This window comes from Mycteria americana, chromosome 3 (genome assembly GCF_035582795.1).
Source record: "Mycteria americana isolate JAX WOST 10 ecotype Jacksonville Zoo and Gardens chromosome 3, USCA_MyAme_1.0, whole genome shotgun sequence".
Classification (NCBI taxonomy): domain Eukaryota; kingdom Metazoa; phylum Chordata; class Aves; order Ciconiiformes; family Ciconiidae; genus Mycteria; species Mycteria americana.
The window spans coordinates 76,658,954-76,673,831 of record NC_134367.1 but is presented as its reverse complement, the minus strand read 5'-3'; the positions used below and the strand labels follow the sequence as shown (position 1 = coordinate 76,673,831).

The 14,878-nt window shown below is 37.3% G+C and overlaps 1 protein-coding gene across 6 annotated transcripts in view; it reads right to left on the bottom strand.

The window, feature by feature from the left end:
* Positions 1-14,878, bottom strand: part of MAP3K4 (mitogen-activated protein kinase kinase kinase 4) — a 74,577-nt gene that overhangs the window by 35,718 nt on the left and 23,981 nt on the right. For all 6 annotated transcript variants that reach the window (XR_012775308.1, XM_075499094.1, XM_075499090.1 and 3 more), the window contains exons 4-9: positions 12,627-12,869; positions 6,197-6,343; positions 3,388-3,545; positions 2,887-3,003; positions 2,354-2,453; positions 2,181-2,264 (exon numbers count right to left, since the gene is read on the bottom strand). Coding sequence is in view for 5 of the 6 variants with exons in the window: in XM_075499094.1 (XP_075355209.1) it covers positions 2,181-2,264; positions 2,354-2,453; positions 2,887-3,003; positions 3,388-3,545; positions 6,197-6,343; positions 12,627-12,869 (849 nt within the window). In the remaining variant the exon portion in view is untranslated. The remainder of the gene's footprint in view (positions 1-2,180; positions 2,265-2,353; positions 2,454-2,886; positions 3,004-3,387; positions 3,546-6,196; positions 6,344-12,626; positions 12,870-14,878) is intronic.

Below are 14,878 nucleotides of genomic sequence, written 5' to 3'. Positions count from 1 at the left end.
TCTCATTTAAGCAACAGGGAGAGTTTCCATCTTAAACAGCTGTACAATATACATACTAAAACAATACATTCAGCAATTTTTGCACTAAAAGTCAAAATGCATGATACGAAATTATTTGTCTTGAAATCCGTTAGATCACCAACTTTCAGTGACATCTTTCTTTGCACCTTCAATCAATCCTTCTACATATTCTTCTAAAGGAATCTTTTTACAAAAAGTCCAATTTCATATATATACACTATATATGTGCATATATGTATGTATAAAATATATATACACATATTTAAAAAAGTAAATTAGACAAGACTAATTTAAGACTTATGAAGCACACATTTTTAAGACTGGAATATTAAAAGAAGAAAAATTCCTTCAGGATCTCTAAGAATCCACATAACATTTCTCAATGGCTACAAAAGATAAGAGAAAGCAAAAATATGGCTAAAAAAATATCAGTTATTCTTTTACTATTCATGAAAGATAGATTAAGTCCAGTAAGAGTGTTCACTAATAAAATACTACTTATACTACTTAAAAACTACTTCTGCATTATATCTGTCACATTGGTAACAATACTTTAACCAAGTCAGGCATCAAAATCAGACTGTGAAAACAGTAAAATACTGGATACCTGTGATTTGACATGAAGTAACTGACTTACAGTGAAGTTTAATTCTCTCTTTTCAGAGTTTGACGTCATCAAGCTAAGACAAAACACTGCACTCAACATTTTTACCTTTAGGCAGCCATCTTTTATAATTAAAACCATTATAATCTATAGGTCAATGTAAAAACTAGATGGTTGTTACTGAAAGCTAAAATAGTTTCGCAAAACTAATGAGCATCTGATTGAAAAGGCTGTTAAAAATTTAAACTCCCTACATGGTGTTAGAGGGCCAATAAATGAAGTGTTAATCACCAAAATGTGTGTCATTTTGAGTGGTGAAAAAAAGAGAGGTAATACATAAAGAGGGATAAATCTTGAGATCCAAATAATCTATCTAGATTATTTAACCCATGTGCTTACACAGATTTTTCAAACTCAAGATTCAATTTTTTCTTCAAAACATGTGCATAAGAACAATGATACTATCTTTAACTAAAAGGTCTACCAAATTTAACATTGTGTCTTAAAGCACCCAAGAGTGGATACCTGGGAAAAAATATTTTTAAAAGTAAACATATACTGATTTCCATGACTATTCTCCAACTCTTAAAAAATTCACAGACCAGGGTCCTGCTGAGCCAGATACTTCATCCATGTATTTAACAGCCCTTTATGAACTTCTCTCCTATGAACTTGTCAGTCTCCCTTGAACCAATTTCTACTTTTAGCAATCATTTATGTAAATCTAACAAGAATTTTGTCATGCAAAAGTTAGATTATTTCCCACTTGGGAATTATATATATAACATTTATGGAAGGACAAAAAAAGAACAGCAAATCCAAATAAATTTAATCTGTTGAAGCAATTGATTTACTTCAATTCACACTGCAATAAAGACTTGTTGACCTGGGAATTTTTAAAGAATAAAGTGCAAAGCCATAAATGTGGGAATTTATTGCACAGTAAATATCAGGCACCAAGAGTTTAACCTACTTTTGCTGTACAACAGTTTGCTAGCAACAGTTATTCTGGAACAGAATGCAGTCCCTGCATTTCTCACATCCTTAGTACTCTCAAGGAAGCTCACTAGAGCAGGCCTCTGCTATAATATTGTTGCTTTATAAAGGCACGCAATCTCAGACTACAGACCTGTGTTTATCTACTTAAACATGTCCATTTACTGATGTAAATGGACTTTAAAGTAAAAACTTTACTTCAAAAGTAAAAACTTTAAAGCATTTATTTTTCATAACACTCCTTACTAAGTCTTATCACTCCCCTCTCACAAATGAGTAAGTATTATTGAAGCAAAATGGCTCTTCCTAAGTCACAAAGAGAATCTTTGAGAAGACAAGGAATTAGACACTGATTTCCCAAAACATAGACTAGCATTCTCACTCACACAACACAGGTACAGAAAATAATTTGACTGCCACAATTCAATATTAAATACACAACATTTAAAATGTTGAGATATAGATGCCACATTCAAAAACTGAAAGTATGTCAATAAATATCCTTTGACATTTTGCTTAGCATCCCCACTCTACTTTCATGCCTCTAATCTGAATTTACCTTCACATACTCTTTTGTCTTCAGAGCATTCAGAAGATCTCGCACAGGGGCTGACAATGCAAATTCTGCTGCTATTTCAAGGTCCTACAAGTAATGACAAAACAAAAGAATACGCTTTCAGAGTAAATTTCTTTAAAGCATATAAATGAGACGAGACTCTACTGTTAACTTACCTTCCTCAGCATTTTAGCAAAACCAAGAGCTTTGGAGGCCCTTTCTCTAGCTTCATGAAAAAGTTCTTTGAGTGCTCGGCTGGTCTCTATAACAGACCTCCTGAAACAGTGGTAAGAATGAAGTGACAATGTTTTAATAAGTCATATCACATTTTTATAGCTATTAGAAAATAAGAATTATTCACATATATGTCAATAGGAAGAGCACAGAAAAGATAACTATTTACACGCAGCTGACTGAAATAAATTGAATTTGCGCAGGCACATTTTTGATAAGGATATAAAAATTGAATTTAAATTTAAAGATTAAACAATCTCTTATACCCTGAACCAAAAAGAAGGTTACTAGGCTTCAAACAAACAACATGATGGTTCATTACTACTGCATACAGAAATATCAGCAATAAAGTCTACGGAGTCTTGCATTTACAAAGTTTTCATTCTAAGAAATAAAATGCAGTATGTACCTGTCAGGGGTATAGAAACATGAGTAAGTGCATTTATTATTATTATTAAGCCGAAGGGCTTAATACCTGATTTCATCTGATGCAGTACTGTCATCGGCACTGGCCCAAAATTCATCACAACTGTCTTGTAGTCCAGAATCTAAAAATATTCCTGTAGATTTCAGCAGCATTCCTGCAATATCACTGTAGCAACAGAAATGGTGGAACTTCAGACTCTTATTCAGGTAGCACGGCACCTTAAACTTCTTCCTACTCTGTCCAATGCGAGAGTGCCGCATTGCCTGCAGAAACCAGCATCTTGGGGGCCCTTGGTTACTCTATGCGCACAGGGCTAGCAGGAATGGGGACTTTCCACAGAAGCAGTCATTCCTGTTACAGCTAGAGCAAGAGCAATCTGCACTTACTGTATCCTACAGCTACACTGTAATAATCCATGAATCCGCAAAGACTACCAACTGCTTACTGAGGCCTCCAGAAGCCCCATCTGGGAACCCTGAACAAGTGCCGACTTGAATACGTATCTGGTACAAATGAACACCATAAGCAGAGTAATTAAATAAAACCTACCAGAATAGTTTTCCAGCTTGAGCTTCACCTCCTCTTATATAAGGAGTTATTTCTTTGGTGAAATTCCATTCTTCCTCCAACAGATTTTTTAAACTATGAGACGCTTGAGGTAACTGCTGTAGCATTTGGATCCAGCTTCGCATATAATCAAAGTAAACCTGTACACGGAAAGAGATAATTTAAACAGAAATTGTTACAAAATGTGTAACTAAGGACTATAGCTTCTCAAATCAACAAACAATCTCAATATTATACAATTTGTAGAAAATATTTCTACAACATTTTTCATTTATTATGACGGAAAAAAGAGCTACATGTTTCACACAAAAGGTGCAATTTATGGCTCAGGAAGTAGAAAGTGCTACTGAAGTATTAAATACTATGTCTCCACGATACTTTTCTGAAAATATCGACAGTATCACCACCCTGCTTGCTGTGCTGCTATTCACCATTGTATCAGTGAATACCCACAGTGGCCAGAGTTTTTAAAGCTTAATTACTGAAAAAAAGTTTCTAAATCTTTTATTAACTGGATTACTCCAAAAGGTTTTATCTGAACATATCCTCCTGGATATGGATAACTGCAGTGAACAGGCTTCTCAGATTCTACATTATACCTTGTGCTCCTTTATATCAAGTCTTACCTCTCACCTTTATTTAATTATTATTGTTTTAAACCAACATAAAAATCCAGGTAAGTACAGTTCTTCTTCAAACATTTGCCCTTCAAGATCCCACTGAATGCAAAAAATTAGCTGCAATTTGGTTTAGTTCAATAATCCGTAACATCAAGCAATGTCCCTCCTTAGAAATGGTTAAGACGCTTCCTATTGCTTTCAGGTATTTTTGGATGACACTGTAATAATGCCAAGATCATAGAATCATAGAATGGTTTGGGCTGCAAGGGACCTTAAAGGTCATCTAGTTCCAAACCTCCTACCATGGGCAAGGATACTTTCCAGTAGATCAGGTTGCTCAAAGCCCCATCCAACTTGGCCTTGAACACTGCCAGGGATGGGGCATCCACAACTTCTCTGGGGAACCTGTTCCAGTGCCTCACCACCCTCACAGTAAAGACTTTCTTCCTAATATCTAACCTAAATCTACCTTCTTCCAGTTTAAAACCATTACCCCTCATCCTATCATGACACTCCCTGATAGAGTCCCTCCTCATCTTTCCTGTAGGCCTCCTTTAAGTACTGGAAGGTTGCTATAAGGTCTCCCCAGAGCCTTCTCTTCTCCAGGCTGAACAACCCCAACTCTCTCAGCCTGCCCTCCCAGGGGAAGTGCTCTAGCCCCCTGATCATCTTCATGGCCCTCCTCTGGACCCACCCGAGCAGGTCCATGTCCTTCTTATGCTGGGGACCACAGAGCTGAGCACACTACTCCAGGTGGGGTCTCACGAGAGTGGAGTAGATATGGAAAACCTTAGAACTCTACTCTGAGTTAGGTAGGTACCGTGTTCTGATAGTCTCAGGCTGTAGCCCCATTCTTGACTTTATTTAATTCGCTTTCCACTCTCAGCCTAATTCCTCTTCCAGTATTCTTCTTAGCTACCTTGCCTGCCTATACAAGGAGTCCACAGGAAAAGACAAAGAATAAGTTCCACCCCCCACTCGTCATTTATCCCGTCTTAAACTTCTGATTTCATGCAAGTTTTCCCTATCCCTATTTTCAGTCCAGATCATCTCTTCAGCTCTCTTTGTCCAGCTGTCCCAACCTTCTGACAATCCTGACCATTCATCCAATCTTTCTCCCCTGCTACTGGCGCTACAGTAACCTGCAACTCTGAACAAGCAAAAACTATAATTCTTTGAAGCCCGATATATTTATTCCTATTTACACAGTCTTGTTACCGTCCCTTTCAAGACCTACAAAAAGCAAAATACTTATACAACTAAAACTGCCACCAAAGTTCAAGCTCTTGCCTCAAAGCACAAAAACATTACAACTACCTAAAAAAAAAAAACAGGTAAGGAATTTCAAAATTTCAATATTTTCCTTGCATCTAGCCAAGTCATTTCTGCTGGAAGTTTCTAGAAATTTCAGATGGTGAGAAGGCAGGCACGCAACATAAGAAACTTCAGGTAAAACATTTTATTTTCACCATTGTAGGCAATGAAAAACATGTAATGGCCATGCATACCCAACAATAAATGGTACCAACAGCTCTGCTGAGAAAACACTACTGATGAAGTATTGAGGTATATCCTAGGGTTTTTCTTCCCCAGAATAGTGAGGACAAAGCTCAAACAACTCACAAAAAAAATAAAAATCAGTCACATCCAAGGGAACAGTAATTTAAACTAAATCTACTAAAGAATATTTCATTTAATATCTTTCAGAGGCCAAGTGTTTGTCTTGAAAATACTTCGTGTTTATACACATTAAAAATAAGGTATCTAGTTAAAATTAATGGATGAGTGCAATAACAAGATATTAAGACATGATGTTAGTCAAACAATTGTATTTATTTTTTTATTCAATACTAAAAATTTATTAAAAATTTAGTTTAAATGTATGGAATTTACAGTTCTATTTATGAACCATTTCATTGTAAATACAGGCAATTTACAGGTATACTGTACCACAATCCAGTAAACAAACATCAGTATTGCTAAAATCATTGCTAAAATGGCAATGGTTACTGTGTTACCTTTACAAGTCCATTAAAGCAATAAAATTATGTGAAAGTAGCACAAGAACAAAAAAATTAGCAAGACCTATACCCAACAGGGACAATAGATTTCTATTAGCAGTATTCAGATTAATACTACAACTCCAATATTTTCTCCTTTTTGAAGCTTACCATTAACATTTTATGCAGGTCCTCTTCAAAAGAATCAATGTTGCAGTCAATCTTTTGTAAGTCATCTAACACCTCCCGTAACATAAACTGGTAATATTGCTTCATTAACAGGCCACCCTTCAGAACCTCTTTACACTCTCTCACTAGCTGCAAGAGAAAAACCCCAAAACTGCCATCAGTCAAGACATTACTCTTAAATTCTCCGTGGGAAGTGAAAGCTTAATTTGTCAGTCCAGTTTGTCTAAATATGTTAGTTTATCACTACATAATTTCTACAGTTTTTAGAAATGCATACAGTCGCTCTATATGTCTGCAGGAAAGATGTCACTAGTTTTCCCAGATTATTTAATTACCATCATGCCATTTGCCACATAACTGTAAATGGAGGCAGATGTTTCAGAATTCATTCCTTGCACAGAGCCACAGCAAGCAACTTACTGGATAGTTAAAAAGTTTAGAAGTGGGCAAGAGGGCCCACAATCATCAAATCACCAGTTTAAATGGAAGCAAGTCAGCAATAACACGCAATGTGTTTGACAGATGCTTGGAGACCTATGAGAAATGGAGACCTATGAGAAATGTTTTACTACAGGAAATTCATTGTTAATCTATTGGGCAGGTGCCCACAACTCTAACCAGACCCATACCAGACCTGAAAACAGTTGGTGTTTCTTTTGTTGTTTCCTCTGGCACAGCTAACATGAGGAAAGTTACCTTTTCAACCACAGACGTGGTCACTTTTGGCCAAACAGCTGTCACCCCTCCCTGAAAGCTTACAGCTTTTATTTATTTGAAGAAACGTGCACAACCACAGCCATAGGAGTACACAAACAGCAAGAACAATTTCAAACCTACACTTACAAACGCCTTTCTTTCAGAAGTCCTTCCAGTGCTTCTTCTGAAATTATTATCAGTCTCTAGGTCTGACAACCCCTGACCTTTCCTAAGCAACCACTTCATCAAATCGAGAGTCTGAGAGGAAGAGAGGGGTTCATTTGGAGGGTCAGAGGGAATGGAATGGTTGGTTAATCTGCTTTTTAAAATCTTGTATGATGGCTATCCTGACAAAATAATACATCAATATAGTGGACTCCTGTCCATGAGAAATTAAAATGAGAAATTATAGTGCATGAGAAATTATAATGGCATAAAAGCAAAAAACATACAATAATGTTATTAATATGACAAGAGTCTTTGGAACACTTAGACATTCACAAGTCTATGGGGCCTGATGAGGTCCACCCGAGAGTAACAAAGGAACTGGCAGAAGTGCTCACCAAGACCCTTTCCATCATTTACCAGCAGTCCTGGCTAACTGGGGAGGTCCCTGCTGACTGGAGATTAGCTAATGTGACGCCCATCTTCAAGAAGGGCCGGAAGGAGGACCCGGGGAACTACAGGCCTGTCAGCCTGACCTCGGTACCGGGGAAGCTGATGGAGAAAATCATCTTGAGTGCCATCACACGGCATGTAGAGGATAACCAAGGGATCAAGCCCAGCCAGCATGGATTTAGGAAAGGCAGGTCCTGCTTGACTAACCTGCTCTCCTTCTATGACAAGGTGACACACCTAATGGATGAGGGGAAGGCTGTGGATATTGTCTATCTAGACTTCAGTAAAGCCTTTGACACGGTTTCCCACAGCATTCTCCTGGAGAAACTGGCTGCTCATGGCTTGGACAGGTGGACTCTTCGCTGAGTAAAGAACTGGCTGGATGGCCGGGCCCAAAGAGTGGTGGTGAATGGAGTTTACTCCAGCTGGCAGCCGGTCACAAGCAGTGTCCCCCAGGGCTCTGTGCTGGGGCCAGTCCTGTTTAATATCTTTATCAATGATCTGGATGAAGGGATCAAGTGCACCCTCAGTAAGTTTGCAGATGACGCCAAGTTGAGCGGGAGTGTTGATGTGCTTGAGGGTAGGAAGGCTCTGCAGAGGGACCTGGACAGGCTGGATCGATGGGCCAAGGCCAATTGTATGAGGTTCAACAAGCCTAAGTGCAAGGTCCTGCACTTGGGCCACAACAACCCCATGCAACGCTACAGGCTTGGGGAAGAGTGGCTGGAAAGCTGCCCAGCAGAGAAGGATCTTGGAGTGTTGGTTGACAGCCGCCTGAATATGAGCCAGCAGTGTGCCCAGGTGGCCAAGAAAGCCAATGGCATCCTGGCTTGTATCAAAAATAGTGTGGCCAGCAGGACTAGGGAAGTGATCGTGCCCCTGTACTCGGCCCTGGTGAGGCCGCACCTCGAATACCGTGTTCAGTTTTGGGCCCCCCACTACAAGAGAGACATTGAGGTGCTGGAGCGTGTCCAGAGAAGGGCAACGAAGCTGGGGAAGGGTCTAGAGCACAAGTCTGATGAGGAGCGGCTGAGGGAACTGGGGTTGTTTAGCCTGGAGAAAAGGAGGCTGAGGGGAGACCTTATCGCTCTCTACAACTACCTGAAAGGAGGCTGTAGAGAGGTGGGGGTCGGTCTCTTCTCCCAGGTAACAAGTGATAGGACAAGAGGAAATGGCCTCAAGTTGCACCAGGGGAGGTTTAGACTGGATATTAGGAAATTTTACTTCACTGAAAGAGTTATCAAGCATTGGAAGAGGCTGCCCAGGGAAGTGGTTGAGTCGCCGTCCCTGGAGGTATTTAAAGGACGTTTGGATGAGGTGCTTAGGGACATGGTGTAGCAGTGGTCTTGGTAGTGTTACGTTTACGGGTGGACTTGATGATCTTAAAGGTCTTTTCCAACCTATACGATTCTGTGATTCTTTTATAGGCCAGAACACGTTACCCTGTGCTCCCCCACATGCAGGGGAAACAAGGGTAATATTCTGAACTCTGTAGTTTAAAACTTAACAATAGTTAGGTGAAAAAGGAAAAAAAAAAAAGTAATTTTTTATAAGGTAGAAATCCAGTAATTACACATTTATATCACTAACATGTCATGTATTTAAAAATGAATGTACATTCTTCACTCCCCACTCAATCACATCCAGTGTACTCTGTGTTAACTTATTGGGGTTTTTTGTCCTTGGATCCACAAAGAAAAACATAACTTGTCCAAAGAATTTAAAATTGGTATTTAACTATTCATTATTCACAGAAACAGATGGGACTTGGCAATATCACTTATCCATAAAACTTTACTATATAGTATGGCATATCTTACAGATACAAGCAAAGTTCACTTCTAAAACTTGCAGAGTAACATTTGTCTATTCCAAAATAAAAAACTCTCAAAACTTAATTAAAAATAGATTTTTTTTGTTTAAATAATACTGCTATACAGTGATGTGTAGTGCTATTGAACAACAGAATATAGGATTTACAAAAAACCCTATAGTGCTAATTTTAAGTGTCAGCTTTTGGAACTGAAACTCACAAGGCAATAGGCAAACAAAAAATATGGTCTATAGTGAGCACACTAAAGAATGTGTATGTATATAACTACACTCGATACACAGAACCTGATTAAGCAAAACACAGTAACTAGTCAGTACATTGTGGCCCTGCTCCAAGTGGTGTCAGACACTTATCAGAAACCAGGTAGGTATGACTTTTCACTTTTCAACTAGGTCAGACTACCTTAGAGTTAATGCATGACAATAACAGACCATAAGCAGTCTGCACAACATGTTGATTGCTGACCTAAGGACTGTTGATCCAAAAATTCCAGGAGGTACTACGAGCTGTTAAGATCACCTAGACAGAGTGCTGATCGTCAGATACAGTTTTCCCCATCCAAACACACATCCTTTAGCTGGCTTCTTCTTTAATCATTAAAACATGTGTTCAAATACTACCTGCTTAACAGGTGTGTGGTTAACAGAATTGGTAATTAAGAAATCAGCACCTGCATCAACATACAATATGCTATTGTGCTTCTAGTTATAGACTTCAACGGGTGTTCATGAAGAAGAAATGACTTATTTGTAAATTGCATTTCTCTATCACAGTATCCTATAATCTGGAACTAAAAATCTTCTAGCAGTATTGAACTAATTTCTCCACTGATTTTTGTAAAGAAGCAGCTTTTATGAAATGACAGTATCATCTACTATCTTTTTGAAGCTACCAACTGGTATGAAAGATCCAGAGAGATCTGATAGTTATTTTGCAGAAGATCATGGTGCTGTAAGACACTCAACACAGGTTATAACAGATGACAGTGTCTAATTTAACCACCTAACAGAAATAACCCATGTGCACGTGCACATAGACACACACCCTCCCCTCCACTTCTCAACACAAATGCAGAACTTGAGAACCACCCTGAACTGTTCAGGAACTACACTGCCAGCACATAATGGCAAATTGCCATTAAAAGAACAGCTCTCTCCGATAACTCAGGATCATCAGGACAACAAAAGCTATTGTTAAAAGTGAAACATGGACGAGATGGCTCAAAAAGAGGAAGCTAGTGAGAAAGGATGGGAGAAAAAGCATACTTGTAGGAAGCATATAATCTGTGCTGGTTTTCTTTTTGTGTGTATACTTTTTCTTGCAAACCAGATTTTTTTTTTTTAAATAGAATTGAATTGCTAGTAATCCAAAAATTTAACTTCACTTTGGAAAAGTTGAGTATCAGGACTAGCATACCCGATACATTCACACAGTACTGCTACACATTTTAAATGGTACCAAAAAGTAGGAGGCACTTAAAGGTCTCAGTGCCCCAAATGACACCCACTAGGTCAATCACTACAGAAACCAAACTGCGCTGTGCCACATGTATACGAGGAACAATTCAAGAAACTGGGTTTATTCACCCTAGAGAAGAGAATATGCAAAGGGAATCTAACCACAGTTTTCCAATGCCTACAGGGTAGTTACAGAGAAAATGGGGGCACTCCTTTCACAAGGATGCACGGCAACCTGACGAGGCAACAGGCACAAGTTGCTTCAGGGAAATTCTGTCTGTATAAAAGAAAATGCTTTACTAGGAGAAAAAAATAAATGCTGGAACAGATTGGCTGGAGAAACAGTGGAATCTCTCTCACTGGAAGTGTTCATGATCTGGCCTAACAAGGCCCTGGCTAACCTAATATAAGACCCAGCTTCCGAAAGGTTGGACCAGAGTATCTCCAACCCAGACTTCTCTGTAATTCTGTAATATTCTGTGAACTTGCAGAACAAAACAGACCCCTAGACTCTGTTTTGAGCCTGCTCAAGATTTCAGGAATTATAACTTTTCAGGAAACAAAAAGATCTATTTGCAAAATATCCTCCACCGCTCCTTTGCCTGTTCAGAAATATTGCGTGGGACAGCAAGCATTTGCTGAGTTGAATTCATTTTTTCAATGTAATTAGCAAGACAGTATACACCACCAAAACAGTCTGTAACAAACACATTGTTTTCCAGGAAGACACTGTCATTTTTACTTAACTCAGAGTCCACAAGGAGAACAGAAAATGTAAGGGCAAAAAAATAGCCCCAGTCTCTGGGGGAAAAAGGATATATTGTGCTTTACAATACAGTATGCTATACTATATTTTACTATAGCTATGACTCTTAAGACTAAAATTGTAGGTACTGTGCTTTTGGATATAAAGGCATCCAAAATCCTAGTATACCGAGGGGGGCAAAGAGAGAGGACTGAAATTTATTTAGGACTATAACATAACTTTGCAATTGATTTTGGAGCAGCAGATAACTGGAATGTGAAATCATAATCAGAGCTTATTTAAATGTTTACCCTTAAAGACCACCTGATAAAACCCTGATCTCGTTATACTTACCAGGGAGCAGGGAGATAACTTCAGACAACTTTAGTATGTCCTAGACTAGACTTTGAAAAATACCATTGATCTAAACAGCCTTCATTGTATCAGATAACTACCAGAAAAGAAATCCTCGTACAACATTCTCAACCAGTGACAGGAATGACAATCTTGGGTCACTACCCACAGAAAATATCAGATATTTATATAAAACAATATGCTGGGCAAGACAATTTTTTTTTTCATTTTGTTTTTCTTCTTAATCAGCTTCCACTATGTGTCCACTGCATGTTGGCAAAGGTCTTACATTTGCAAAGAAAAAAGGATAAAATCAAAGAAAAAAAAGAAATCCACAGACCCTTAAAACTGGTTACACTGCCTAAGAAACTGAAATGGAGGAAGATGTGCTAGACAAGGTTATATAGCTTATAATGCATACGGAACAAATACTGTTTACCTTCGCTGGCAGATAATTCTTTAATCACCAGTTTTGATTCCTGGAAGTCTGAATCAGAGTGCTATATATGATCAGTTGTTTACTACGCAAAAAACAGATCTCCATATGAAATACAAGACTATTTATAAACATTATTACATAATTATACATTGTCATTTCTTAAACTAATTCTCTTTAAACCAACCACCTCATCATAATGAAATGACATGAAATAATAAATGAAAGTTATTTCAAATAGGAAATATAAAAAAGAAACGGTTGAAGCAAACCTGTTTAATACTCAAAAGAGATGGTTCCCCAGCAGGTCTTTGTTCCAACCTTAGCTTGAGACATTCATGGATAACGTTGAGCAGGACTCGGCAGAGGACCAAGAATGCAGGTTCAAAAGATGGTAAATCCATGGATTTCAGCTCTTCCCATGATACAGTGCTGCATTTTTGCTCACAACAAGGTGGGGAATTTAATAACTGCACGTAATCTGAACACAACATGGGATCTGGAAATTCTGAAAACTGTAACAAGAAATAGGTATCATGAAGAGTATCCTTAAATTCTTTAGGATTTAGCATTTGTTTAAAGTAGCATGCACAAAAGTCTACTTTTACAAGGTAAGATTCTATTAACTGGCAAATCAACCATGGAAGTTTCAATTTCTCTCTTTTTTTTTTTTTTTTTAAAGCTAACTTTTAAATTTTTTTTTATTTGAGGATCACCAGGCTGAGGAAAACAATTGTGGACCCTTGGGAGTGAACAAAACAATCTCTTACTTTATGTTTCTGTTTCAAAATGATTAAAGAATCCATTAAAGCTGGAGATCACCTCACTACACAGGAAAAAACTGCTGTTTGAGGTTATGGTGAACATACAAGTTAAGCCTAACATAATATATAGGGACATATATTCAGGTCATTATAGATACCATACTTGAGAATTTCAAAATATATTAAATAAATCAATCAATCAAAAGGTCTTACACTAATGACTATATCTAGAGAAGCAAGTTTGCACTTGGCTACGTCAGGTGCGTAACCTCGTTCCTTTTCAAATACATAGTGCATATATTACATAAAACTCCACATTGTAAAGTAATGCAATGTTCAAGAAAGTGTCACCAGCTAAATTGAACAAAACTATTGAAAAAAAAAATAACATGAACTTTGGTAGATGTTAAGAAATTGAAACTGAAATTTAAAAAGGAAGATAAAATATAAAGAGATCAAGCTGCTTTTTTCAATTAATAAACTTATTTTTCATTTAAATGAAAACTGTGTTTAAATGAAATGACTTTTCTAATTAGAGAAAATAACTGAAATTATCTGAAATAGACATCCTAGATATCTAAACTATATACCTTGTGATTACATTCTAGGCAAAGCTGTACATGGAGGCACTCTGGGGTTTAATTTAGGAAGAAAATTTGGACTGCAATATGTGCACAGCTCTTAAAGATAACAACACACTATACATCATCTAAGGATAAGATTTGTTTCAGATTAAGTTTGTTTTATTCTAATTCTCATTTCACAGCTGCTAACTATGACACCTGAATATCCTTCATTCATATATTACACACAACCAGCATTTTTTAGGTTTTTCTTCAGTGCCAAATTTAAATAACATCACTTCAAAGGAGGGGAACACATTACCAGAAATTAGATCAAATGATTAAGTGCTGCCTAGAAAGTTAAAAAAAATTAAGCCACTTTTAGGTTTATTATCTAGCAGAAAATTAAAAAAATTTTAAAAAGAAATTGTTTATTCCTTTGCACCTACACACACATTTTTGACATTGTACCTACAGTGTTGTACAAACTCTGCTTTCTCAGAAGAGCCACACAAAATTACAGCTACTGACAAAGTCAGTTTTCTTAGTGTTTTTATTTTTTAATGTTGCGATGTTTCTCAATTGTCACGGGGGATGGAATAGCATATTCATTACTGTCTAACGTTGGCACAAAACGTATTATGCGCTGAATATTCTTAAGTGGTTTATAAAACCACTAGCTCATTATGCAGAGATAGCAAACATGCACGAGTGGGAATTTCCTCTATACCTAGTTTAGTTGAAGTTTAATCACTAGCTGATCTACAATATAAGAACCTATCTTCTGAGATGGTATATTAATGTCTTCTTTTTACTAACTCTGTTTTAAAGAAACCCATAGCACCAGAATAGCATCAGAGCTAAAGGCTTTTATACAAGAAGTTTTCATTAATAACAGATCATGAAAATACTACACTTCTACAGTACAAGAAAATATTTAAGAAACACAATCCTCACTGTGATGCAAGTATAGTGTTGGAAAATTTAGTTCTTATAAAAATATTAAAGAACTAGTCTATGAGCAAAAATAAGACAATGAGACTGAATAAATGTGTTATTTCATTTTCTAACATTAAGGATAACAGCACATGACATTAGGACTTAGTATTAGACACCTAAACTTCTATTGCTCAATTTGACTAATCTTAATCTTCATCGGGCCCAATCTGAAATGTTTCAAGTGACTACCAAATACTT